This window comes from Eretmochelys imbricata, chromosome 19 (assembly GCF_965152235.1).
Source record: "Eretmochelys imbricata isolate rEreImb1 chromosome 19, rEreImb1.hap1, whole genome shotgun sequence".
Classification (NCBI taxonomy): Eukaryota; Metazoa; Chordata; order Testudines; family Cheloniidae; genus Eretmochelys; species Eretmochelys imbricata.
Window position 1 is genome coordinate 6,778,517 of NC_135590.1, and position 24,479 is coordinate 6,802,995.

At 45.3% G+C, this 24,479-nt stretch overlaps 3 protein-coding genes across 6 annotated transcripts in view; 1 reads left to right on the forward strand and 2 right to left on the reverse strand.

The window, feature by feature from the left end:
- Positions 1–24,479, forward strand: part of TMEM234 (transmembrane protein 234) — a 26,158-nt gene continuing 1,679 nt past the window's right edge. The window contains exons 1-5 of one of the 3 annotated variants that reach the window (XM_077837904.1): positions 1–37; positions 2,646–2,797; positions 3,340–3,406; positions 3,980–4,072; positions 5,252–5,360. In XM_077837904.1, the coding sequence (XP_077694030.1) occupies positions 25–37; positions 2,646–2,797; positions 3,340–3,406; positions 3,980–4,072; positions 5,252–5,322 (396 nt within the window). In that variant the 5' untranslated portion in view covers positions 1–24 and the 3' untranslated portion in view covers positions 5,323–5,360. Of the gene's footprint in view, positions 38–2,645; positions 2,798–3,339; positions 3,407–3,979; positions 4,147–5,251; positions 5,861–24,479 lie in introns of those variants that run through there. The other 2 variants (XM_077837903.1, XM_077837902.1) reach the window with 2 other exon arrangements.
- On the reverse strand, positions 3,515–22,108 carry DCDC2B (doublecortin domain containing 2B). 2 transcript variants are annotated; one of them, XM_077837899.1, is made up of 11 exons: positions 22,020–22,108; positions 16,188–16,245; positions 15,283–15,359; positions 13,662–13,793; positions 12,955–13,101; positions 11,616–11,655; positions 10,355–10,423; positions 9,916–10,105; positions 8,523–8,626; positions 8,052–8,111; positions 3,515–5,761 (listed from the first exon to the last, which is right to left on the reverse strand). In XM_077837899.1, the coding sequence occupies exons 2-11, from the start codon at positions 16,227–16,229 to the stop codon at positions 5,576–5,578; spliced, it is 1,047 nt and encodes a 348-aa protein (XP_077694025.1). In that variant the 5' UTR covers positions 16,230–16,245; positions 22,020–22,108; the 3' UTR covers positions 3,515–5,575. The 2 variants fall into 2 exon arrangements, with proteins under 2 accessions (XP_077694025.1, XP_077694026.1); XM_077837900.1 differs by lacking the exons at positions 3,515–5,761; positions 22,020–22,108 and adding exons at positions 6,510–6,738; positions 17,883–18,160.
- The window catches only part of IQCC (IQ motif containing C), a 5,063-nt gene continuing 3,871 nt past the window's right edge, over positions 23,288–24,479 (reverse strand). Inside the window, exon 3 of the mRNA XM_077837901.1 lies at positions 23,288–24,090. Coding sequence (XP_077694027.1) covers positions 23,728–24,090 — 363 coding nt within the window. The 3' untranslated portion in view covers positions 23,288–23,727. The remainder of the gene's footprint in view (positions 24,091–24,479) is intronic.

Below are 24,479 nucleotides of genomic sequence, written 5' to 3' on the forward strand. Positions count from 1 at the left end.
GGCCGGAAGTGAACGGGAGCTGCCATGGCCTCTGCGGGTGAGTTTCCTGCTTCCGGGGGCCACCTCCCCCCCCAACCCCCCACGACAGGGCTCGGCCCGGGGAGGGGTCCCCCCAGGGTGGTCCAGAGGGAGGGGCGGGGCCCGAGGGGAAGGGCCCCCCAGGGCGGGGCGGGGCACAGGGGCTTCTTGTGCAGGGAGAAGGGAGAGGGTCCCCCGGGGGGGGCTTCCTGGGCGAGAAGGGCCCCGTGGTGTGGGGCCCAGGCGAAGGGGCTCCCCACTGGGGAAGGTGCGGTTCAGGGGGTCCTCAGTGTTAGGGGTGCAGGGGAAGAGGATGGTCGGGGGGGTCCCCAAGGGTGGGGGGGGCCTCCACGGAGGAAGGGAAGAGCAGGCAGTTCCCCCTGCACCACGGGGGACTGACAAGCCTTCCCGTCTGTAATGGGGCCACCGAAGGGCCCAAGACAGTGGCTTCACTGACCCTGTAGACCGGGGCGGGCAAACTTTTTGGCCCGAGGGCCACATTCGGGGTTTCAGAACTGAATGGAGGGCCGGCTAGGGAAGGCTCTGCCTCCCCAAACAGCCTGGCCCCCGCCCCCTTTGTGCCCCCTCCCACTTCCCGCCCCCCTCAGAACCCCTGACCCATCCAACACCCCCCCCCACCCACACACTCCTTGTCCCCTGACTGCCCTGACCCCATTTACACCCCCGCCCCCTGACAGTCCCCCCCCCCCCCCCCCCGGGACTCCCACGCCTATCCAACCCTCCCTGTTCCCCATCCCCTGATACACACACACACACACCCAGAACCTCTGCCCTATCCAACCGCTCCCTGCTCCCTATCCCTAGACTGCCCCCCGGGACTCCCTGCCCCTTATCCAACCCCCCGGGCCCCTTACCATGCCACTCAGAGCAGCATGTCTGGCAGTCACACCTCCCGGCCAGAGCCACACGCGCTGCCCTGCATGAGTACGCAGCCCCGCCGCCCAGAGCGCGGCCCGTGCCAGGGGCTAGCCTCTGTATTTGAGCTGATGCTCAAATAAATTGGTTAGTCTCTAAGGTGCCACAAATACTCCTTTTCTTTTTGCAAATACAGACTAACACGGCTGCTACTCTGAAACCTCCCAGGAGCTCAGGGGCTGGGTAGGACAGTCCCACGGGCCGTAGTTTGCCCACCTCTGTTGTATACGCAAACATGCCCAGTTGTTCGTTGAGCGGGTGCCAACTGCTTCCCAGGACATCACCTTTAAAGGGCATCAGGATGTAGCCAGGTTTTTTAAAGCTGCTCAACTCCTTTTGCTTAGCACACACTGCAGGTTGCACAAATGCCGCATGGTTCCAGGCTGGTGGCATGGGGGGAGTGCCACAAATGTAAACTGATTTGTGTTTGGTGCCAACACATCTCAAGCCAGCACTGACTGGGCCACAACACACTGCTAACAAGACCTCTAAAGTAATGTAGAGCCCAACTTTCTCACTGATAGTTTATTTAACCTACTTTCATGGACTGGAATAATCTGCAATAGTAACTGGACAGAAAAAGAACTGAAGCACAAATAAATGTGTAATAAACCTGCGTGAACATCACATAGTAATGTTTATTGCAAAATACTGCACCGTCAGCAGCATTCAAACAGGACTGTTCAGTGTTTTGCACTATTCTAAAATACATAATGCACCATAAAAGCGCAGAGCTTTTCAACATCTCTCATTCTTTAGTGCTTGCAGATGTGATGATTGGGTCGCATTTATTGTAGGGGAGCTGGGGTGGGAGGAGGTATTGTTTCATATTCTCTGTGTATATATAAAGTCTGCTGCAGTTTCCACAGTATGCATCCGATGAGTGGGGTGGGAGGAGGTATTGTTTCATATTCTCTGTGTATATATAAAGTCTGCTGCAGTTTCCACGATATGCATCCGATGAAGTGAGCTGTAGCTCACGAAAGCTCATGCTCAAATAAATTGGTTAGTCTCTAAGGTGCCACAAGTACTCCTTTTCTTTTTGCGAATACAGGCTAACACGGCTGTTACTCTGAAACCGGTCACAACATTAAGGTTGATTGTTATTTAGTAAATAACACTATGTTAATGACACAGATGCACTAAATGTACTTGCTACATTACAGAAGACATCGTAAGAAAAGACCCCTACGCCTAGGAGCTTATAGTTGACCTCAGACAAATACTATGCTGGGGACTTTAGTTCTTTAGTTTAGTTTAGACTATAGTTCTTTTGTGAGAGTTGGTTGGTAAGATCATTCCATAGGAGGCTTTATGGAAGAAACGAGGTTTAAAGAAGGATTTGATAGTTTGACTCACATGGAGTGAGAGACTTCCAAACAGGTGGGAGTGCATTGAGTTAGGGAGAGCAGTAAGGATGAGAGAGAGGGTAGAATGGGAGTTCTGGGTGCTTTCCACAATTGGGCTTTTAACACAGGAGAGAGGGGGAAAGTGAAGGAATTTGTGATGGTCACAGTGGCAGACGCAGGACTGATGTTCAGAGCACAAGTTTAGTCGCAGAGCAAATGGCAAGTTCCACCCTGCACTACATGCAGCCACGGAGTTGGGATAATGTAAGAACTAAAGTGAGAAACTCATATTACAGGACACAAATAATCCCTGAACTGTGGTGGTTTGTGATTGTGTTGTAGGGGAAGTGTCTGCACTGGTCCTAGTGGCTATTCTGTGGGGAGGGACAAACCCATTTTTGAAGACGGGGACGGAGGGACTGGAGAAGGTGAAGCAAAGGAACCGGGTGCTGCAGCTGCTTGCAGAGATGAAATTCCTGTGCCTCAATTATAAGGTATTAGAACCCCCTCCAAACCATTTCAGATAGTGCCAAGGGGGCCTCCTGGATGGAGATTGTTTTGAATGTCTGTGGCTTAATCTGGCTTTAACATTAATTTTCTTGACCATTTAATTATATCTGCTCTGGGCTTGATGGTTTTTATTGGAAATTTAATTTTTATCCTTTGTGATATTCCATTTAGCTTGCATATGATACCACTTTTCCCATGAGGGTTTCAAAGCACTTTACACGCATTAGTTAATTAAGCCTCATATCATTCCTGTGAAATAAGTGTTCTCTCTCTTTTACTGACTAGGAAACTGAGAAGTTATGAGACTGACCCAAATTCACACGAGGAGTCAGTGGCACAACCATAAACAGAGCCCTGTGATTTAACTGCTAGACCACACTTCCTTCTAGAGTGAGGAATAGGACAAATGAGTCCTGGTTCCTAATTCCCCACTCTAACAACTAGCTTCACTTCCTCATATAACATTCATGCTGTGTATATGGTCATTTCATGTGCAGTGACTGAATATGTTATGTTTTCCTTGTAGTACATGGTGCCATTTCTGTTTAACCAGTGTGGATCAATAATCTACTACCTCACATTGGCATCCACAGGTTAGTCCTTCCCATTATGTTTCAGTGTAGTGGGATAGCTGGGGCTGGATAGACAATTTCATCCTTGAGAAGTTCTGTGGCCCAGCCAAGAAATCAATTACACATATCTAGGCTTGGCAGAATGTATTATTTTTTAATTTTGACATAACATTGACATTTATTATTAAACATTTTTTGTATTTTTATCAATTTAAATTTTCACAATTGCAGAAAATTATGGGGGATGTGACAGGCAATTATTTAATGACAGCCTTTGAGATGCAAAAAAATTAAATATTTATAATCATTAAAACAAATTGTCACATCACATGTTAAAATATATAAAGTAAATTTCCTTAAAATACAGTAAGTTCTCAAGCAGCATTTTTCTCACTTTGCCTATCTGTAAATATTTTTTCATTGGTTTGTGTGTAAGGTGAAACCAATGTTTACCAACAAAAATCTAAGCTTTCCAAGCCTACATATAACAGGATAGCAGCAGTTTTGCATTGGTGATGAGAAAGTGATTTTTACAAGATTTAGTTTTTAAACTGTGGTTAACTGATCATGTCAACATTCCCTGTTCAATTTCAGACCTGTCCCTGGCGGTGCCTCTCTGTAACTCTCTAGCTTTGATAGTCACAGTAGTAACTGGGAAGACTCTTGGGGAAGACATTGGTGGTAAAAGTAAGTCATACTTCAGTGCAGTGCTTTTATATATGTGCTCTGCACACAGCTTGGCATTCAGCACCATACCTTGAACATCTAGATTACCATTGTTTGGTGTGATCGCTAGATCATGTAATGCTAGGGGCAAGATGTATGGTTAATTAAATAGTTCTTATCATAATTGGGGATGGATTTATTGAGGACCCCTCCCCTAGATATGTACAGAGTGATGATCTGGTTAATCCTACCTTCTCATGGATGGATATAAGATAACACTAGTCTGTGTGTGATCATCAGTTGCTGTTGTCTCACTGAGGGATTTGAAACTAGGTTTTAGACAACTCTACTCTGCTAGTAGTAACTTAATATTTTTACATTAAGGAGCTACACTGGGGGTAAGCTCCAGACGGTAAGAATGTTATCCTGTGCGTGCTTTAGGGGAGGGAAGAAACCAAGCAAATTGAAAGTGTGATGACATTTTGTTCCAATAGCAGCTTATTCAGCTTTCTAGGATTATCGCTGAGAGAGGGTGAAATTTGTAGATTTAGAGGCGTCCTGTACAGTTCAAGTCAATGGGAGTTAAGGGTAACCGTACCTCAGGTTCAGGCCTTTACAAAATAAAGACATGTGAGCAGAACAGAACTGGTGAACACCCCTCTGGGCCAAGAAAGATGTTCTATAAAAACCTAAATTACCAATGAAGATTCTTCTTCCTCATCCCCTCCCTCAGTCCAGTGTGTGACACTAGATAACTTCATTAAATGTCTGCAAATTTGAGGTTGTTTGTAACTGACTGGGATGAGGTCCAGCTCCATAGGCCTATACTAATAGCTACATTTGTCTTTAAACACAGCTATTGTTAGCACAGCGTTAACAAGGTTTCCCTGACTAGAGCAAACAAGGACTTTTTTCCTAAGAACTGTGCTCCAGCCTCCTATACACACACGCTATGCTGTCCGTAGTTTTATAATATAGTTAACAGATTAAAAAAAAACAAACTTCTGCACCGTTGTGAGGAAGAGTGTCTAGAACCTGCTATTAACAACGCTACTGAAATTCATCCAGAACTAGCATGTTTCTGATCTTCTCTATCTAGCTAGTCAAACCACATCATCACTGTAGCATGTGAACGGAGGACAAGGCCTAACTGATTAGTGGTGAGTGTTCATGATTCCTCCCATTTTTGTATGTCCTTAGGAGCAGTGGTAGGAATGCTGCTTACTATCTTGGGAGTTGGTCTATGTATAGCTGGTTCTGTGAACGAGTGAGCGATCGTGACAGTGGAAGAAGAAAGAATGCGCAGAAGGTAATGCCATTGTTTGGGATAGGTACCCCTGCCTCTCTGGACCCAGATCAGCTGCCAGTGGTGTGGTCTAGAACCAAGGCAACGTGGAAGGGTGAATTTTGATACCTAAAGAAGAAGATTTGTGAAAACAGTTGTCTCTTTGCCTTTTCAAGGTTGAGGTCTTGTTCTTTTGGGGGCACTAAGCCTTGAATATTTGGGGTTTGAGCCCCCAATACTTAATTTACGTGCAGAATCCTATGCAAAAAATTAGTGTCCCGATCTTCCTCCAACCTCCCTTCTAAGTCTCCCAAAGTTCCACACTGCTGGAGTCCATGGTGTAATCTCCATTTATTGTACATCCCCGTGATGGACATGTTGACATTCCCACCCACACAGTGAGGGATTTGGAACCAGAGTTTACTCTGTAAAAAAAAAAAAAAAAATGTAAACAACTGGGTTGCAGAGTTGAAGCGTCATCTCATCACTAGATAGTACATTTTAAAATCTGAAAAAAAACCAAACCCTTTATATCCATCAGGGGAATATTTGACACGGGACAGCAGAAAATGGTTCACCAAGCTTACTTCCGGAGGTAGCTACTGCACTCAGACTCCGCACTGTACTCTAATTGCTACATCACCGTATTTCTAGAACCCAAAGGCTGAACAAACTAGATAGGTTCATACTCATCCCCTCCTCAGTTTTTCCAGAATGTCTTTTCTTCCGTGTGTGCCTCTTAGACTGTAAGCTCTTTAGAGCTGGGACTATCCTTAACTTGTCTTGTTCAGCACTTACTGGATAATAAATTATTACCAAATGCTCTGAGCCAACATCCCTCCCGGATTGAGACTTACAACTTAACTGAGAACCCAGCTAGTCTCTCCGCTGCAGAGGTGTTTGGAAGGACTCCCCTTTCATGGGCGAGTAAAAGTTATTCTGTACAGTAAAAATTAATTCCTTCCCCCCCATTTCAGATACAAACCAGCTCCTTGACTGTGGAAATTAAAAAACGTAGGCCCAGGCATTTCCCATCTTCCTCCCCAAGCAAGGAAGAAAAGTGTTTATATTAAAATTTATATTTTTAAAAATATATTATGAATGTGTCTGACTCATTGTTCAGCTGAAGCCTGCTTTACAAAGCCCAGGAAATGAAGGCATTCTTATTGTTTAAAACAAGCATTTTTTAAAATCCTTGGATTTGATCAAGGTGCTTATGTTGTTATCCACCACAGCACAGAGAGTAAAGCTAACTTGATCTCCATTTCATCACAGTCACTTCATTAACTCTTTGGAGCTTCACACGGTCGGAGAAATGGCTCTTTCAGTTCTCTTCCTCCTCCGAGTCACTGCCGTAATTTCGCATTGTCAAGGCCTTCCGCCATCTGTCAGTGCTCCCAACCTTTCCCCATTTAAAGACAAAACAATACAAGTGACTTTTAATGTAACTAACGTGGTGTTGTATAGTGGTTACAGTCAGGGTCTGGCATTAAGAATTTCTGGGTACTGTTCCCAGCTATGCCATGGACTTGCTATATGACCGCAGACTTCTGCGTGCTTCAGTCTAAACACCTTTAAAATAGGCTTAGGGATTCTTGCCTACAGCACAGGAAGGCTATGAGGCTCAAATAAGTGTTTGTATAGCACTTTGAGGTCTGTGGATGAAAGGCCAACTACAATAACATCAGCATTTGCAGGAGGCAGCAGGGTACTCTTTGCAGACAAAGAAACGCTGCCCCAGCCTGTGAAGTAAACACAGAATACAAGGATCCAAATTCACCCCAGAGGCCAAAGTGCTTCATTAGCTTATTCTGATGTTAGCTAGGAACGGCTCCGATTTAAGTCTGAATTTTACCCTTGATCTTAAAAAGGAACAGGAGCAGTCCCATAACATATGCAATGGGACAAAATGCATTAACTCTAGAAATTCTTATGAAAACTAGTATAAGAAAAATTACTCCCCCCAAAGAGCAGGCACCTTTATAAAAACTCCACAAAACTGGGATTTTATTCATTGCAAAAGAAAAAAGTTTCAGACTATTGCTGCTAAGTGACTGAAGAGATGTTACAAATGTGTTGAGCAGCTGATTGTGTGTGTGCCACAAGCATCCATACTTTGCATGTCTAAAAGCACCACTTGCAGTGCCTAATTTATATGAAATAAAATACTCCTGCCTCCATATTTAATAGAAGTGCAACCTGCAGAAACTTGGTCCCAGCATGCACTGCACCATCAGGACCCCAGTAGTCTTAACAGGCTGCATTATAGTATTAAAGATTAGGGCAGCTGCAGGCTGAGACATTCAGCTGCAGAGGCCAAACTTCCGCCACCCTTGGAGGACGCCAAGATTCAGCTGTCAATCTTTTACACATTCAAAATCTAAGCCTCTGATAAAGAGGTTTTTACAGTGAAGGTTTGTAACCACAACTACAGTTACACAAGGTGAGACAATAGCACACAGTAAGTGGCATAGCATTCCCCTGATACTGTGTGCAGTTATTTTGGTTTTAAGAGTTTATTGTATCAGTTGCTTTATAAGTCACAATTAGGGGATAGCAAATGTGTGTCAGTTTAAGAATTTGTACTGAGTTACCCTCCTGTTAAATTAAAACCAGTTGCATCTTAGGTATCTAATCTTAACTTGCTTACTTTCACACTCTCTGTCTTACACACACACACACACTTTACAAGTATACTGGACTGTTTAGCAGTACCTTGCTGTGAGGAGTCATTTTGCTTTTTGGTATAACTTCTTCCACAGTCTCGGCAGCTCTCTGGAGAAGAGAGAAAATGACAAAAATCAGGGGCAACCAATTTTATCTTTAAGTCTCTGCTCTGTTGGAGAACTGTATGACTCTTACAGCTCTGTAGAAAGGCCATCTCTAGAGTCCTGTGCAAATGCAAAAGTGTGGATCCACATCTGATTCATATCCACAAGAATCAACTCTCTGTATATGGCCGGGTGGGGGGGTGGATATAGGATCTGAAAGGTGGGGAAGCAGCCTCATAGGCTATGAGCTGCAGACAGCGGATTCCCTCCCTTTGAGATCCTATATTTAGAGCCCTGCGCAGATACAAAATTTGTATCCTCATCCGATCTCACAGTAGCAGCCTGAGCTCCCAGACAGTAATGCAGGAGAGAAAAAGCCTTTTAGTAATTTACCAGAGAAAGTTATACCTCATACCTGATCAACAGGTAGCTCCATCTTTGTGTATTCGTCCTCCACAACTTCCTGGGCACCTCGCATCTCCTTCCTCGGGTCTTTCACTTTATAGACACTTCCCTCTTCTGTGAGGAGAAGAAAGATCTTAAGAGGGTATCACAGACACTAGCTGTGTCTTAGTGCAGCTTAAGCTATAGGAATGGCTAGGTCCATTCTAGTGTTTCTGGGGGTCTTTCATCACTGCCTGCCATGTTGCTAGCACTGAGGAAATAGCATTAATAAGCTGTTAACCATGTTTAGAGTTTGATTTTATATAGCAAATCAGATTAAGAAAACATTGGGTCGGTTCATAAATCTCATTTAAAAAAATGTTCCTGACACAGTTACAGGGTGAGCTGCACCTCTGTCCCCTTTCTAGGTCTCCCAGACTTCCCCCCGCACCCTGTTAGACCTCATGCCTTCGTCTCTCTGGGGTGGAATCATGCATTTTTCCCACTCTTAGATCAGGTCTAAGCACTAACCATACTTACCCAGCAGGTCCAACTGGGTTTGGTACCTGCCGTTCTTCCTTTTGGGAATCTGTGACCAGTGGTGAATACAGTGATCATACAGCCTTCTTAAACCAAAGTATTGTTTAACAGTAGGAACAAAGCACTTAGAGAAAAATGATTTTCAGACATCAGTCTATCTTACCTACACACTTACCATCCCTGGACGGTAACTGAGGTACTCCTGACACCCCAGAGGAGCCTATGTCAATCTGGTTTCCCCAAACAGCTCCCCAACAACTCCTCCCCCTCCCGAGAGAGAAAGAGTTCCTTTTTAAACTTCTATAGTGCTTTTGATCTCTAATTCACAGCCTTTTCCCCATCCTGGCATTATCTCTTAACAAACCTTAGGTATTTACTAAGGGGATGGGGGGGGGGGGTCTTATCTTGAACCACTGTGTTTCCTTCCTGCTTGTTTTCCTTGCAGCCCCCTATTAAACTTAACCAATATAGTCATACAGTAAACATCCAAATAACCAGGTCAACATAAAGGATTCGTAAGTTATTGCAGAGCAGCTCCACATCCACCACAGTTCCTTCCCTGGCTTGCTGGTAGGCGTTCAGACACATTTGCTTTTCACCTTTTATGCTCTTTAGCTATTGCACCAGCAGATACCGCGGGGGTGCAACTCAAGGCAACTCCAGACAGAGTTCAGTATCTCAGCTTCACAACGACTCATGTCTCAAGAAAGTCTCGTTCATGGGGTGTTTGTTGAGGAGAAGAAGGAATGGAATTACAACAGCACTTAGGAGATACACTAGCCACTGTTTCCCTGTAGCACCTCCGAGTTAGACAGATTACTCCCTTAGCATCAAATTAAAGCCATTCCCTGTCATTCCTAAACATCCATAGTGATGTTCTTTACCTTGGTCAGGCCAGTGTTGCATGTTCCTGGTATTCTTCCTGTTTTGCCCTGCACGGACAGGCTTAGCATGGAAAACAGACTCTTCCTCTTTGCATGGATATTTCCCGGCTTGTCTGTGCACTGCTGGAGAAGGAACGGGGGTCTTGTCTTTCTCTTCATTTCCTGTGGACTGCACCCTGCGATAGTCTGGCTGAAATTAACATTCACAATAACATCCTTAGTTTGTTTCTTAACCTAGGGCTCGTGAGAATGAGAGACTAGTTCTACAGCACTAGTTATAGAGACACTACGCCATCTGCCCAATATGGCCCCACCAGTACACCTCAAAGCTGACTGGCAGGATCCAATATGATACCAGTCCTGAAAACAAGGTTTTAATGCAAACTGCTATGCAGTTTAACTATAGTGGGTCACACCCAGTGCTTGCTATATTCATTACCTGCTGAGGTGGATCAATGAGGGCAGAATCACTAGCTCCATCCTGGGAAGTGGCATAGCTTTTACCAAACTGAGAACAAGAACAGGAAATGTTTCAACAAATGTAACAAGACAGACACTCCTCCAAAAGGGCATAGCAGCCAGGACTTGTTGGGACAGTTCGTTTTCAGTGGAGTGACAAGCTGACCCCAGCTCCTGTAGCTGAGATCCCTGTATGACCACTTCCTACTCACACAAGAACTCTCTCCTGTCCATTCCAAGATGGATTTTCAGAACAGCTGCCTTTATTGATCATGAAGTGACAAAAAGAAGGGCACAAGCCCAAATTTGCAAGCCAGCTCTATGGAGCACTGTACAACAGAAAGGAGAACCAGATGGTCACTGGCTACACAAATGTCTCCTGCTGGTCACGGGCATGCCAGAGAAAAGGACACCACAACCAGGATCATCCGAAAATAAGATCTGAAGTAGTCAACATCAAGGTCCCAAAATTAAGGAAGAAGGAGGTGTTTAAGGCCTGCTCTGGAAGCTTCTGTTGGATGAAGATAATACGCCATGGCAAAGCACTAAGATCTACTAATGATCTTACTAGGGGGCTGCGTGCTTCATTGCTTCTGTAGGCTGCGTTTACTGCACACACCAGGTGCTCCTTGCATCCCTCCATTCTCCCCGTGTGCCACTCTCCTCTATGTCAGGGACTCCCTGCAGCCCCCTCCACTTCTCCCCCATATCAGACCCCTTCATCTCCCCTTGCCCCCTGTGTGTGACCCCATTCTACCCTGTGCCAGGGCTACCCATTCCCCCAGCCATTCTTATTCTCTCTCTTTCTCTTTCATCTTTTCTCCCCTGTTCAGGATGGTCAACATTTTAAACTCAGCGGAGATCGAGACAGAGCTAAAATAAGTGGTATTATTAGGCTGGAATGTCCAAACAGAAAAATGCCATCGAGTTGATGTAAAGGCCTCACAAGCTCAGCCAGTTACGATTATACTATAAAGAGCGGACAAGTAGAGTGCCTTCATAGGGCAGCTGAGGAGAACGCCGCTATTGCTTAAAACAGAGAGAAATGAAGCAAAGATGGGCATTTCCAGCCAAGACCCATTGCTCATATCCAGAGGATATTGTATCAGAATCAGTGTTGGGGGAAGCTTTTCTGTTGCATCCATTTACATGTGTCCACTATGTACAGATTTATGTCTAAACCAGCTTGACAGCTGGTCTGTAGCGTAAATGTAGCAGCCCACGCAGGCTGAGCTACCTACCCCGTGATTGTGGATCCTGCGTCTGTTATTTGGATGGTTCCTGAAACACAGAAAACCGAATCGCAGCATGTTGAGATCCAACATATTCAGCGACAGGGTGTGCGTCCATGGGATGTGCATGCACAAATATTCACCCTGGCATTTTTTTCCTTTTCCACATTCACAAGCAAGTGCAGCGCTGGTGAAAGGTGCTGGATTGACAGCCCTGGAGGTCTCTATTCTCAGAGCAGGCAGACCACAGGTAGCATCAGTGCAGGCTCCCCCACCAGTGTGCTCAGCCCTAATCTGAGCAGGGCACTGACTCCATGACTGGACTGCTCTGCTGAGACGACCCGCAGGAAGGAGAATTCATGATGCTTGTGAAGAGCTGTTTGACTCTAAACTGAATCAACACCCACCACTCATTTCACACGGGCCACTAAACAGCCAGCAGGTGATTAAAAGAAAAAAGCTCTTAGTCACTGCTGACCTAGGCCAGATTTGAAGCACCATCCTAGAGGTGGAAGGCTCTATCCCACTGCCAATCCCAGACCAGCAAAATCTGCTGCTATTCTCAACTGACAACGGCTTTTTGGCCCTTGCTACAGGACTACTGGGAAACTGAGCCAACCAATCTTTTTCTGGTGCTGGGCACGGGGATTTCATAGGGTGGTTTGTACATGTTAAAAACAGCCCCTGACACTAAAATGCATAAAAAAACCCCCAAAATTTTGTACTCGTATCATACTTGTACCCTGACTTCTATCGTAATTCAGATTATTTTAATCCAAGGCCTCAGACACTCTCACAACAGAATCCTAATAATAAGGAAATTGATTTAAGTGTTCACATTTCCCATTTCAAGTTGGGAAATTTGATATGCAAACTCAATAAAAGCTGTTAAAGTTGTTTCCAAGATTCAGACAACACACACTTTTGCCAGGGGATGGGGGGAAGGGCTCCCAGGTTCCAATCACACCAGGAGAGCATCGCTGAACGTCGGCTCAACATTGCGGCATTTCTTTTTGAAGTGATTTTGGGTTAGTTCCAGCCATAGAAGGCGGCCACAGATTTTGAGCATTTCCAGTTTTAGGTGCCCAATTTGAGACACCTAAGGCTTTGGAGTTACAGGTGGCTCAGCAGCTCTGAAAATCAGGCCCCTACAGGTCTCAAACTGGGCACCCAAAAAGTCAGAGTTTTGAAAACTGGGGCTTGAGTGATTATTAAGTTACAGGAAGAACTAGTCATTTGTTCCCTTATTTCCCCTCTCCTCACTCCCATGCATAAATATGAAGATTATTTTTAAGTTTAGGACCAGCATAACGCACAATCTCTAGGCCACAGGTACCTGCCTACCTACCGTAATGTCCGGTGCTTAGAATTCTCAGGCACCAGCAGCTCAAAGTAGGGCAGATTTTTGTACTTCTCCACCCCTATCGCCACATAGTATTCACCGTTCACCAACTCCTTGCCACTGGAGACTGGGACTCCATCCAGCCGGCAGAGCCTATGGGAGAAGATAGCAAGGGGTTTAAAAAAGCATGGGAGTGGGGCGGGTGAGGGAGCAGCAGCAAATGATCCTGCTTGGGTGGAAGTACACCTTGTGATCAGAACATAGAACACAGGCCAGAGTATGGGCCAATCTCATGGTTGGTGGAGGTCTGCTGAAGTCAGTGGAGTTATTACACCACTGTGAATGTGGCCCAGTGTGTTTCAGCTAAGTTATTTACTGTTCAAACTGTATTTGTTCAGTAAGATTCCCCTCCCCCCCATACACATAAGGCATAATATGAGGATAATGATTTGCTTATAGTTCTTTTCACCTGAGCATAATGAACATTAACTCTCACCAAGCCCCCAAGAGGTAAGTATTATCCCCATTTTACAGAATGTAAAACTTGAGTACCAGGGCCAAACAGCACATCAGTAGCAGAAACAGGATTAGAACCCAGGTGTCCTGACTCCCGGTCCTCCTGTGCTAACCACTAAACAGTGTAAGGGGACACAGTATAGACCAGATGGACATGAGGTAAGGAAAAGCCAGTAGTGCCTCTTACGGATACCCACTTTCGAACAGCTCCACTGTGCAGGTTGGCTCTCTCAGTCAGCAGGCCCAGGATGGCATCCCACTCCTGCAGGGTGCTCTTGGAGAGCAGCAGTCGGAAAGGGGGGCTCAGCAAATCCCCATTCCGGAAAACACTTCAATAAAAGGGCCAAGAAAATATATGTGATGAACCTGTGTTTCCAGCCCCCTGTATCTGTACGCCCAACCCCCATGAACAAATAGCCAACTCCTCTAGAACTTTCCAAGCCAGTAGCTCTCCAATAGCCACACAATTAACCAGCTCTTTATTATTGGGTACACAGTGGTTGAGCCAAAGGGTCCCAACCAGGATTGGATCTAGGTGTTGTACAAACATATGAGACGGTTCCTTCACCAAAGAGTTTATCATCTAAAACAACAACAGATGAAGAGGCAGGAACAGAATACAATGTAGGAGCAGAGTGAACAAGGCAATGATAGAGGAAAACAACAAATGTACTTATCTCGCCTTTACCCCTAGGAACAGACAATATATGAAGGGCGGAGGAAAGGGAGGCCATCAAAATGCGGACAATGTTTACCCAGGCACATGTTAAAATTTTCTTTTAAAAGATATATATCAACTATAGCCAACAGCCCCCCCTCCTGTCCATTGTCAGCTGGGCATTTAATTGGAGACACCATGGAAGAAGTGGGCCTTGAGGAGGGATTGGAGAGTGGTGGCTTTATGGATCAGCTTGGGGAGAGCATGCCAAGCTCAAGGGGCAGCATGAGAGGAAGCACAGAGATGGTTGTGGGGGGAGCAATAAAAAAGGCTGGCACTGTTGGCAGAAGAAGCAGAAGAGATAAGAGTGGATAAGTAGAGTGGCAGAGTTGCAAAGAGCCTCAAAGATGAGGAAAAGACTATGATCTCAGCAGGAACTTGTTGAATGGACTGGAGATAGCCTATAATGCCAGACTCTCGAGGTCAGACATACAGATAGTGTGATCTCCAGTTAGCGTGTCACAAATTTCCTCCCCATCAAGACAGATCATCCCAAGGCACAGCACGCTGGATTTAGAAGAATTTAACAGTGAGGTGTCAGCCTGTAATAATCCATATGCACAGCCTGTGCTTCATATATTGGACCAAACTGTGCTCTCAGTTTACACTGTTGTAAATCCAGAGTTAACCCAGTTGAAGCCAATGTGGTTACACTGAATTTACACTAAATTGGTATCTGATCCAATCAGTTAAAAGCCCAGGAAATTCTGGTACTAATGGGGCTTTCCGTGCTTATTCTGTTTCAGAAGATGAAACGATTGTGCTCATAGAAAACTATTCCACACATAAGGCTGCAAGATTCATTTAACCCAGGGCTAGAGGAGCAGGGCCCAGAATATATCCAGCTACAGAGGGCTGGTCATTGAAGAGGAGGGGTCCCTTACTTCTAAAGAATGACTTAGTCCTGATAGGGAGGAACTTGATCTCAATGAAGGAGGCATAGGTAGAAATAGCAACTAGCTCTGGGAGGGACCAGGGCAGGAATATACCCCTCCAAAGTCAGTTTTCCCCAATTCCTGAGCTCTGGGACTCTGCCTCCAGCCTCCCCAGATCTCCTGCTCCCGAAGGGAATCTTTAGAGAAAAGTCAAAAGGCACTCACTGTATAATGCAGGGCAGGTGGACATTCTTCTGCCATCGCGCTGCCATGTTCAGCTTCTGGGGAGCAACAGGACGGATCTACAGGCCAGATTCAGCGCACACAAATGTCACTCAAACGCAGAGCTTAGGAGCTGCCTGCCAGGTTGGACTTCCTAACTTGCTGTATGGTCTCATTGCTGCTAGGTGGGGCTTGTTGGCAGGCAAGTCCTGGAGAGCCTCTTCAATCACTCACTCACACGCACTCAGCAAATGGGTTGGCAAGGCTAGGTGCATAGGGTTGCCAGGGTTACGTCTGTGTATAGGTCTAAGTGTCAATGATGGTGATGGAATGTAAACAAAGGGCTCAGATCTGCTGGCAGTCACCCAGGGGATGTCCCATTGACTCCCAAAGCGCTTTCAGGGCCTTCATTCTTAGGCACCCACATTTATTCCTGTCACCCACACCCACTTCTTCCTGACTCCTGTGCATTGTGCACAACTGCCTCCCCTGCTCGGTTTAGGATTGACATTCTCAGTTCCATTGATGTTTAAATGGGGGTGGGGTCGGGGCGCAGCCAGCTGCTGGTTCTGACAAGCTTATTTATGAGCTGTGGATATTTTGAAGAGATTGGCAGGAGAGCACCCCATACTGCTTTCTCTACAGCATTAGTCATGGTGGGAAAAATGTCACATACCCAGGTAGATCTCACACTGCCCTCCTCCCCCCACATCCTTCACCACCAGGCCCTCATTTAGGGAGTGGTTAGAGGAAGAGAAACACATGCAACGAGCCTTGTAGAAAGTAATTCCCCTGACAAAATTCTCCCGTCCTCTGCTAGTAGCAGGTGGTGTCCTAATCCCTGACCAAGCCTTACATTCTGCTCGCTGTTTGAACAAGGCAACCACCTGTCTCCCACACGGACTCACCTGCATGCCATTTTTTTTCCTGCTCCCACTGAGCTGCTTCATTCCAGGGTTTAAATAGCTGTAAAAACACAGGCAAGAAAATTATCAATACACACCTCTTCTAACCCCCAGCATCCTAACCTGGGGAGAACTTAATTTGTATGTATTAAACTTAATACCTTATTCTAAGTCTCATCAGCATGAATAGAAGTGAAACTGTGGACTAATCAGGCTACAAGAACAAAATTCTAGCTGGTTTTTAACTGATTACGATCACAAGATGGTTATGTCTAGTGTTTACTTCTTTAGAGGTCAATACCAGCAAGAACTGGACCAATGTTAACTGGTTAGGTCACTTCTCAGCTGATAGTTCTTGACTTCTGCAAATATCTGTATGCCAGTGTTGCCTACATTCACGCTGCAGCCATTCACATTGTATATAAAACTCTCTGCTTCCCAAGTGCTTATCAGCAGGAAATTATCATTTCTTCTGGTTGTCTCTCCCCATCTGCCCTCCAGAATGCTAGACTAACCAACAACTGTTATAATGAAACAATTCTCAGCCAAACAGGCCGAGTTCCAGATACCACATATGCCAACTTCACATTTTGGTGAACAACATGTTTTATCCCTTGAGCGAGACATTGACCAAGACTCCAAGCACTGGCCAGTGTTGCTCAATAAATACAGGTTGACAGTTTCTTCCACAATATTTACTTACTCAGTCCAGTTCATCCCTCATGAAACTTCACTGACTCCAAAGGAGTTATGCCAGGAATGAATCCAGCCCACTATATTTTAGGCTGCATTTGAAAAATAAATACACATTTGGAAATGCCTGCTCCATGCAGAACATAAGAAACCTGGTAGAATGGAGATGATGCATCAGTGGCTGACATTTCTAGGGACGGACACTTGTGATGGAAGCCCACAGCAGATAGCCCCAGCTAACTCCCACTGAGCTCCTTAAGACACAGAGCTGTGTGTAATGCAACATAATGCTGCACAGCACATACCAACATCCTGCCAGAACATACATTTTTCTGCAGATATTTTCTTATTCTTATAATGTGAAAGATCACCTTGATTTACATTTCCAGTCTCATCCAGCACATCTAGGAATATTCACAGCTGATTCCTGAGTGAAGCAATTAAAAGGACAGATCTCTTCGTTCCCAGTTTCAGGCTAACACACAGCTGATTGTTGCATGCCCTTTAAAATCCCGAATATTAAACTTATTTAAAGTCCCTTTAACTTCCCCAACTATTAATTTTAAGTGTAGATAATCTGATGGGAAGTGAAAACCAAGATTACTGACAAGTTGTTATATTCTTTTGTGCCACACAACCGGCTACACTAAGATTTTCCTTCGATAAAGACTGGTTCTTATGCATGATGAATGAGGCATGCACGAGAGCAGGAATGAGCTGGCTCTGTCAATCAAAACAAGGTGAGACTCTAAGCTCAGCGCTGTCAGCCATATTTATGACAAACCAAACACACTGCATGAATTTCTCATGCACCCCCCATTACCCGCTCAGTCTCCAATTTCTTTCCACACTCTGCCTCTTAAACTCTCGACAGAACATAACACACGCAGAAGTGCTGTCTGTTTTCAGCTGCACAGTTACCTCTTCCTTCCCCAGTAGCCACACGGGGATAGGTATCTAAGGTCACTTATCAAGTCCCGAGACTGAACAGTTTGATCTACTCACTCTAACTTTTTGAACCGCTCAAAGCCAGCTGCCACATACGGGCATCCATTCTGCAGCTCCTCTAGCTCAGTGACCCGGTGGCCCTGCCTGGGGGTGTAGATGTTCCTCACAGCTACAGAGGCATGAATGGTGCTGGTCACCTCATTCAGAAATGCTTCAAAGGTCAGGAACTGGCGCTGGTTCACCACAAACTTCCTTCCACGGAAGAAGGAGTCCCCATTGCGATATACCATCACATTCTTGGCCACAGGGGCCAGAGCAATTGTGTTAGAGCTCATTCCTCTTGAGCCGCGTCCACCCCACTGATCATAGAGAGACAAGCCGATCAGCGCAGGGCAAAGGCTGGAAGAGGAAAACCCCAGCAACCCTTGTGCTAAGCACAAGCCCTTGCTGGCTGTCTCCCTTTGTGCTCCCTCTCCCTTCTCAGAGCTGTGTTCTGAAAGGGACTCTTGACGTTTCCATGGCTGCAGCCCCAGCAAGAGGAGGGAGTTTTGTAGGCTGGCCTGGAGGCTGAGTCACTCAAACGGAGAACCAAACAGCTCCTCAGTACCTCTCCTCTACTACACACAAACAGCACCAAAAGCTCCCTCACAGCCCAGCCCCAAAATCAGGAGATCGGATGGCTCAGGAGAGCAGACAGGGCTGATTATCTCCACAGCCCAGAGTGGAGGTGTCTGAAAGTTGTCACTCTCTGATAACTGCTCAGTAGCCTGTGGGACATGAGTTTGGCAGGTGCCAATGCAGCACCTAGTTGACAAGTATCTGCATCACAAAGCAACCCCCCCCCATCCCCCTGCATTAATTAGCTCCCTAGTTACCATCATCAAAATGGACTATGGAAACTGAACTACTCTGCTGGCCTGCAGGAGAGGAAGAATAGTCCAGTGGCTAGGGTATTAGCTCACAACCGGGGAGACCCAGGTTCAATTCCCTGCTCTGCTGGGGGGGACAGAAAAGTACCTACAATAGAAAGATAGTTGGGGGGCGGAGCTTGAACTGCTGCAGACAAGTCTGGTCAGCTGGCAGAGGAATTCAAGCCAAACACCTCTCACTTATATGACAACCACTCAAAAAATATTTCAATGCAAACAAAACTATACGTGCCCCGTCTTCTCCCCCTTTCTATTCCACTGCTGAGAGCATAGATTCAAGACATCAGCCTGATTCCCCCATCTCTGCAGAGGGGTGAAGAAGTGAAGCCTACAACAGCTCCTCTCTTCTCTTCTTGAACACAGAGGGCCAAATATTCATCCTGCTTAAGTTAGTAGCTCATTAGTCTTCAATAGGGCCAGAAAGTTACATTGGCTGGAACCATCAAATTCTGAAGTACCCCTCCATACGTTTACAGGGCTAGTCTGTACTAAATGGAGTCAAGTCAAAGACATATGCATTAAAGGATGCATCCAACAGCTTTATTTACATCGTGAACAGGTTACAACCTGGAGAGCTTTCCTTCAACATATACTCTGTCATCTGAAGCAACAGCCTCTGCCCATCCCTAGCATTTGACATTATAGCTGAGGTTAGGCTTGCTTTGCTTTTCACTGGATAGTGTCCGTGCTAGGTGGAGGGATCAAGACACCATCTAGCCCAGCCAATGGCAGAGACAAATCTGGGGAAGAGACCATATTTTATTCAGAAACAAAAATGGAGAACAAATGAGTATGTTCAGGAACTGACACAGTTTTCATTGGAATAGTTCCAGACTCTACATTAAATATGTGTATGATTGCACGTGGAAAGAGATAGAACCCAGAGCATCTGCACTCACAAAGTGTTAAGGGTCTGGGATAGGGATCAACCATGCCATATGGAAAAATCCCCTTTCTGTTGTTCATGGGTTGACGATTAGAACAGGCAACAAAGCCCACTGGGAAAAGCATCTGGTTAGAGAATACATTCTGTACACCCAGGGCCAAATCTTGTGGTTAGCATTCTGCTGGAGTGAAGTCTGCAGGGTTTGGCATGGAGTATTTTGGGATCTCCAAGTCTTGAGAACAGAGTCATGGTATATGGGAGGCAGACTCTTTCCAAATACATGGCTCAGCGAGCTGACTACAAAAAGCCATTCCTACTCTGTGGAGGGGAGCCCATTCCTCGTGTTCAAAGCACCAGGCTGCTTCCCTGCAGATCAGTTCAACCACTAATCATCAACTAATCATTTAAAGAAAAGTACATAAACAAATCAGTCTGGCTGAGATTTCCCTCTCAGGCTCAGTCAGCAGAAATGGGGTTCTTCCGGGTGAGGGCTGAGTAATAACCCCTTCAGTACATATAATGTCCTCCTTAGCGTGGGGCAGATATTTAACACGTGTCTTCACCAAGACTTTTCAAGTTTAAAAATAAACATCTTCATCGTAACTAATTCTTATTCTGATGAATGTGACAAAGTCCCAGTGGAAGTCACAAGTTAACCATGAAGAACATCTATGCCACAGTGGAGCTAGTGCTTTCCCAGGCAGCTGCAGTTCATGCTGCTCACGCGAGGATTCCCCTCCTGCAGTGGATGGGACACAGTCCAGCTAGTCCCAGAGAACGCTGCTCCTCCATTACAAGGTGAGCATACTCTGCATCCCTCTGAAACAGTTTCCTATCACTCGGGAGTCCCCAGCCTTTGCCTCAGAATCAAATACTACAAGACAAAAAGGAAATCAAATGATTGCTTAAATCTTGCTAGACTTGAAACCAGAGAAGCATCTGTCTGCCTGTTACCCAGCTACCACTGGAGCCCTCATATGTGGGGAGAAATCCTTAAACATTGAAAGGAACGCAACTGAGGCTTGTAGGGCTAGATTTAGGTGTCTTCCTCCCTCTGCTGGCTACTTGCTCATGGCCAGGCAGAGTGCTCTAATATGCTAAGGATCTGTCCTATGGATGTTGCCTATTCACAAGAGGAGCAAGTGGACAGAGCAGAGGGACGTTGCTAAGTATACACACAGCAATAGTCACATGCAACGAAGCACTTTACAAACTTAATTAAGCAGTGCATGCATGCACGCCCACCCAGCCAGGTGTGCACACGCACGCACACTATAGGTGAATAACCTTATCCCGATGTTATAGACGGAACCTGAGGCACAAATTGCAAGGTCCCACAGCAAGTCAGCAACACCTTACCTTAGTCCTAGGCTTAGGCATATAGAAATCTTTCTCCCTTTGTGCCTACAGTTGGAAATAAGCCCCAGCATGCCAGGTTTACCAGTGTTGGGTTGCCTAGCAGAGTACCTGGCATTTTAGACAACATCCTCCATGTTTAATTGTTTTTAGAGTAGGTTATGGTTAAGATTGTCAACCCTCAGTGTCCTTCAGCAGCAGGAACTCTTACTAACACACACACACACACAGCCCCCGATGACTACATTACTAATCCCATCCACTGTTGCGGGGAAAACACAGAATTCCGTACCCACATCTCGGTAGGAAAGTGAGAGAAACCGAGGTAGAGATCTAGCAGTTGAAGCCAGGGACTTCCAGGAGAGTCAGTATTCCTGCATTCTACCCCTGCTCTGCCACTGACTTAACTGTCTGACCTCAGGCAAGTCACCAAACCTCACCATGCCTCATTTCCCTATTTATAAAATGGATGTGATACCACTGACCCATATCCATAAAGCACTTTGAGACCTTGAGATGGAAGGTACAATATAAGCATTATTCTATCCTTATTTCTTTACCAACTGATCATTGCTAATTCACACTCATGCCTGGAGATTAGCACTGAAGGCAGATTAGCATGTAAGTGAGAGAACACAACAATAAAGAAATAACAGACCCTACCTCACAAAACATATTTGGATAAACTAGATGAACAAGTGTGGTTTAGATTAGAATATGGACTGTAGTACATTCTAGAAGAGCAGTGAAGTCTTTGTAACACACCTATAGCTAACCTCAGCCATATCTTCATCTAATTAGCTGATGTTTACACATGGAAAGTGCTGTACAAGTGTTAAATATTATCATCTCCTGCAGAGAAGAGAAATGCACCTCCATCATCTGATTAAACTCCTATGTAACTAAATATTCATCCTGGAAATCCAATCCCCACCACAGTGATTAACCGCAGATTCCTCTTGCAAACGTTTGTCTGGACAAGCCAACCTCTGAACACACCAAGAGGCAAGGACAGGCTCTTACACTCTTACGGCTCACGATAGCTTGTTGCAGCCACAGCAGCTCCATGGCCAAGTGATTTCGATAGCACTGGAGGTCAGGAAGAGTTTGAGGCAGCTCCTGTTTTATGCTCTTGGATGGGAGCTCTGCACAGAAATGGAAAACAGAGATTAATGCCATTTAAGGGGTTATTTGGTTTTATAGCCTAGATCCTCTTTAGATCCCCTCTTGTGTTCAGAGGCCAGACAGGGGCAGGAGGTACTCTTCCCAAATTCCACCCACAATCCCAGGGGAACTGAATGTTTTGATAGAAGAATCAGCAGTGAAACAGTTAACCACCTTAACATGCAAACTGCTGTCAACAGGTTTCAAAGTCAACAACCCATTGCAACAAAGAGAGGCAGGTCACCCCATTTGGAACCAGAATTCTATTTTGTACTATTCTCGCTTCTCATATTGCCATCATCACTGTAGTATCCAAGAACACACGACTATTAAACCAAGCCAGTGCACACAGACTTGGAGCAAGCTATTTAGAAAATTAACCTCTTTGCATTCCTCACATCTTATGAAAGATGCACATCACCTTCCTTGGTTTGCAGAGTCATACTATACAGAAGCTAGTGGGTACAGAAGCTAGCTAATTTTCCTGTGTGGTTACTGCTGGCAAAACTGGGCCAGTCTGTCTGTATTATTCACTTTCTGGCTCCATAAGAGGCTGTTTATTTTCTTGGTCTTGTACATCAAGAGAGAGATACCTTGGATACTAACCTACTTCCAACTGTGTCAAAACAAACACATGCATGTCCACAAACAGGATAAAAATCAAACACTTTTCTGGGTAAAATCCCTACACTCTTGAACAAAATCCATCCTGATGGACTATCAGAGTTTTCTAGAGCTAGAGCCTAGAGTCTTTCCAACACAGTGTTCCCTAGACTCTGCTCTATACTTGATCATGGTGCCTACATAGAGAGGTTATAACACTGAGATATTGCCTGCTTTGAGGATCTGCAGTTAGTCTCTAGGACCTACAAAGAAAGGAAGTTCCTAACTTAAGCAGCCCAAGCAAGACTATGAGCTTGAAGAGTATGCATAAAGCTGCTTGGAACAGAAAAATCTAGCTTGCTTGTGATCAAAGGCTTTGCAGAAAAATCTTTAATCTGATCTCAAGTACAGCAAGGACCTCCCCCTTCCCCTATGCTAATGGAAGAGGTGACATGGAATGTATTTAGGCAAACAAAGGTTTGTATTTTCAAACCTTTCCCCACCACAGTGATTAACCTTTTGTAAGAGGGTGTATTTTCCCCTACAATTGATGCTCACTGGGAGGCAGAACCTACATTTGGAAAATGGGAAGATTTGAATAAGAGGGATTTTTAGGTGAGAAACCTGGAACCCTGCCCCAAACAGGGGCTGATCAAGGTTTCTGAACTGGTGTGGAACCAAGTTTAGTTTGTCCTTGCAGTTAAATAATGTATATCTGCAATAGGTAATTTCGTAGTGTAGACACGACCTTGGGGAGGAGATATGATTTAAACAGGAGACTCACGCAAGAGGCCCCAGACTCTATTCTATGCTACCTCTTGGATAAAATTCATTGCTCTAGTCTCTCTGTTGTATTCCTGAGGCTTTTGTCTCCCCAACAATCTAACTCAGGTGGGTGAGTATGTTGCCAGGTTACACATGCCATGCTGGAAGGGTTCAGAGGTGCTGGCTATAATGTGCATCCCTATTCCTGTTTCTTACCCTGGCTGACTGCAGTAGACCCTGTCTCCGGAACAGTGCTGCTCCATACAGATGATGCATTGCTATAGTTCTTCCATTCCATATTCTCCCCTGACAAGCTGCAGTCCTGTCCAGTGGATTTATCTGCAGCACGCTCTGGATTTTGCTTCACTCCGTTGCTTTCACCTCTTGAAACCATCTCCTCACCTTGAAGCTGGGCTGGAGGTTTCAAGTAACTCCTACAGTCACAGTCCTTTTCTGGTTCTAGTGTCTCAAGAGGACAAAGCTTTTGCTGCCCTTTATCAGTGTTGTTCTGGTCTTTGGATCCAGACTCCTGATCAATTAATCGCTTTACTTTCATCTGCTTCTGGAGAAACAATGTTTGAGAAGTTAAACATGAAGGAGAGTTAACGAATAGAGGGAAGTAATAAAACAATCCAACAAGGTTAGATTCTTCCTGGCCAAGATGATCTCGCTTAGTAGATGTTTGTAACCAGCTCTGGTAACTTTCCTCATTTGTGGGCAGAATGAATTTCTGGAAAGCAGTGAGGAAAGTTACCAGAGCTGGTTACAAACATCTACTAAGCGAGATCATCTTGGCCAGGAAGAAACTAACCTCGTTGGATTTTTTTATTACACTACAAACACTGCAAGAGAGCAAGTCTCAGATAGTGCCTGGTTGTATTATGGACAGATGGGGTCTGTCATGGAGAAGAGAGAGTTGGTTCTTCCAGGCTTCAGCATCACGATTCGGGT

Bases quoted from the DNA above. Each gene is read 5' to 3' on its own strand.
- DCDC2B (XM_077837900.1), bottom strand. From the start codon at position 18,160: ATGAGCTCTAACACAATTGCTCTGGCCCCTGTGGCCAAGAATGTGATG. The intron at 13,102-13,661 runs GTGGGTATCCGT...CTTCTCCCATAG, and splicing joins CACAGTGGAGCTGTTCGAAA to GCTCTGCCGGCTGGATGGAG. The intron at 10,106-10,354 runs GTAATGAATATA...TGTTAATTTCAG, and splicing joins TCATTGATCCACCTCAGCAG to CCAGACTATCGCAGGGTGCA.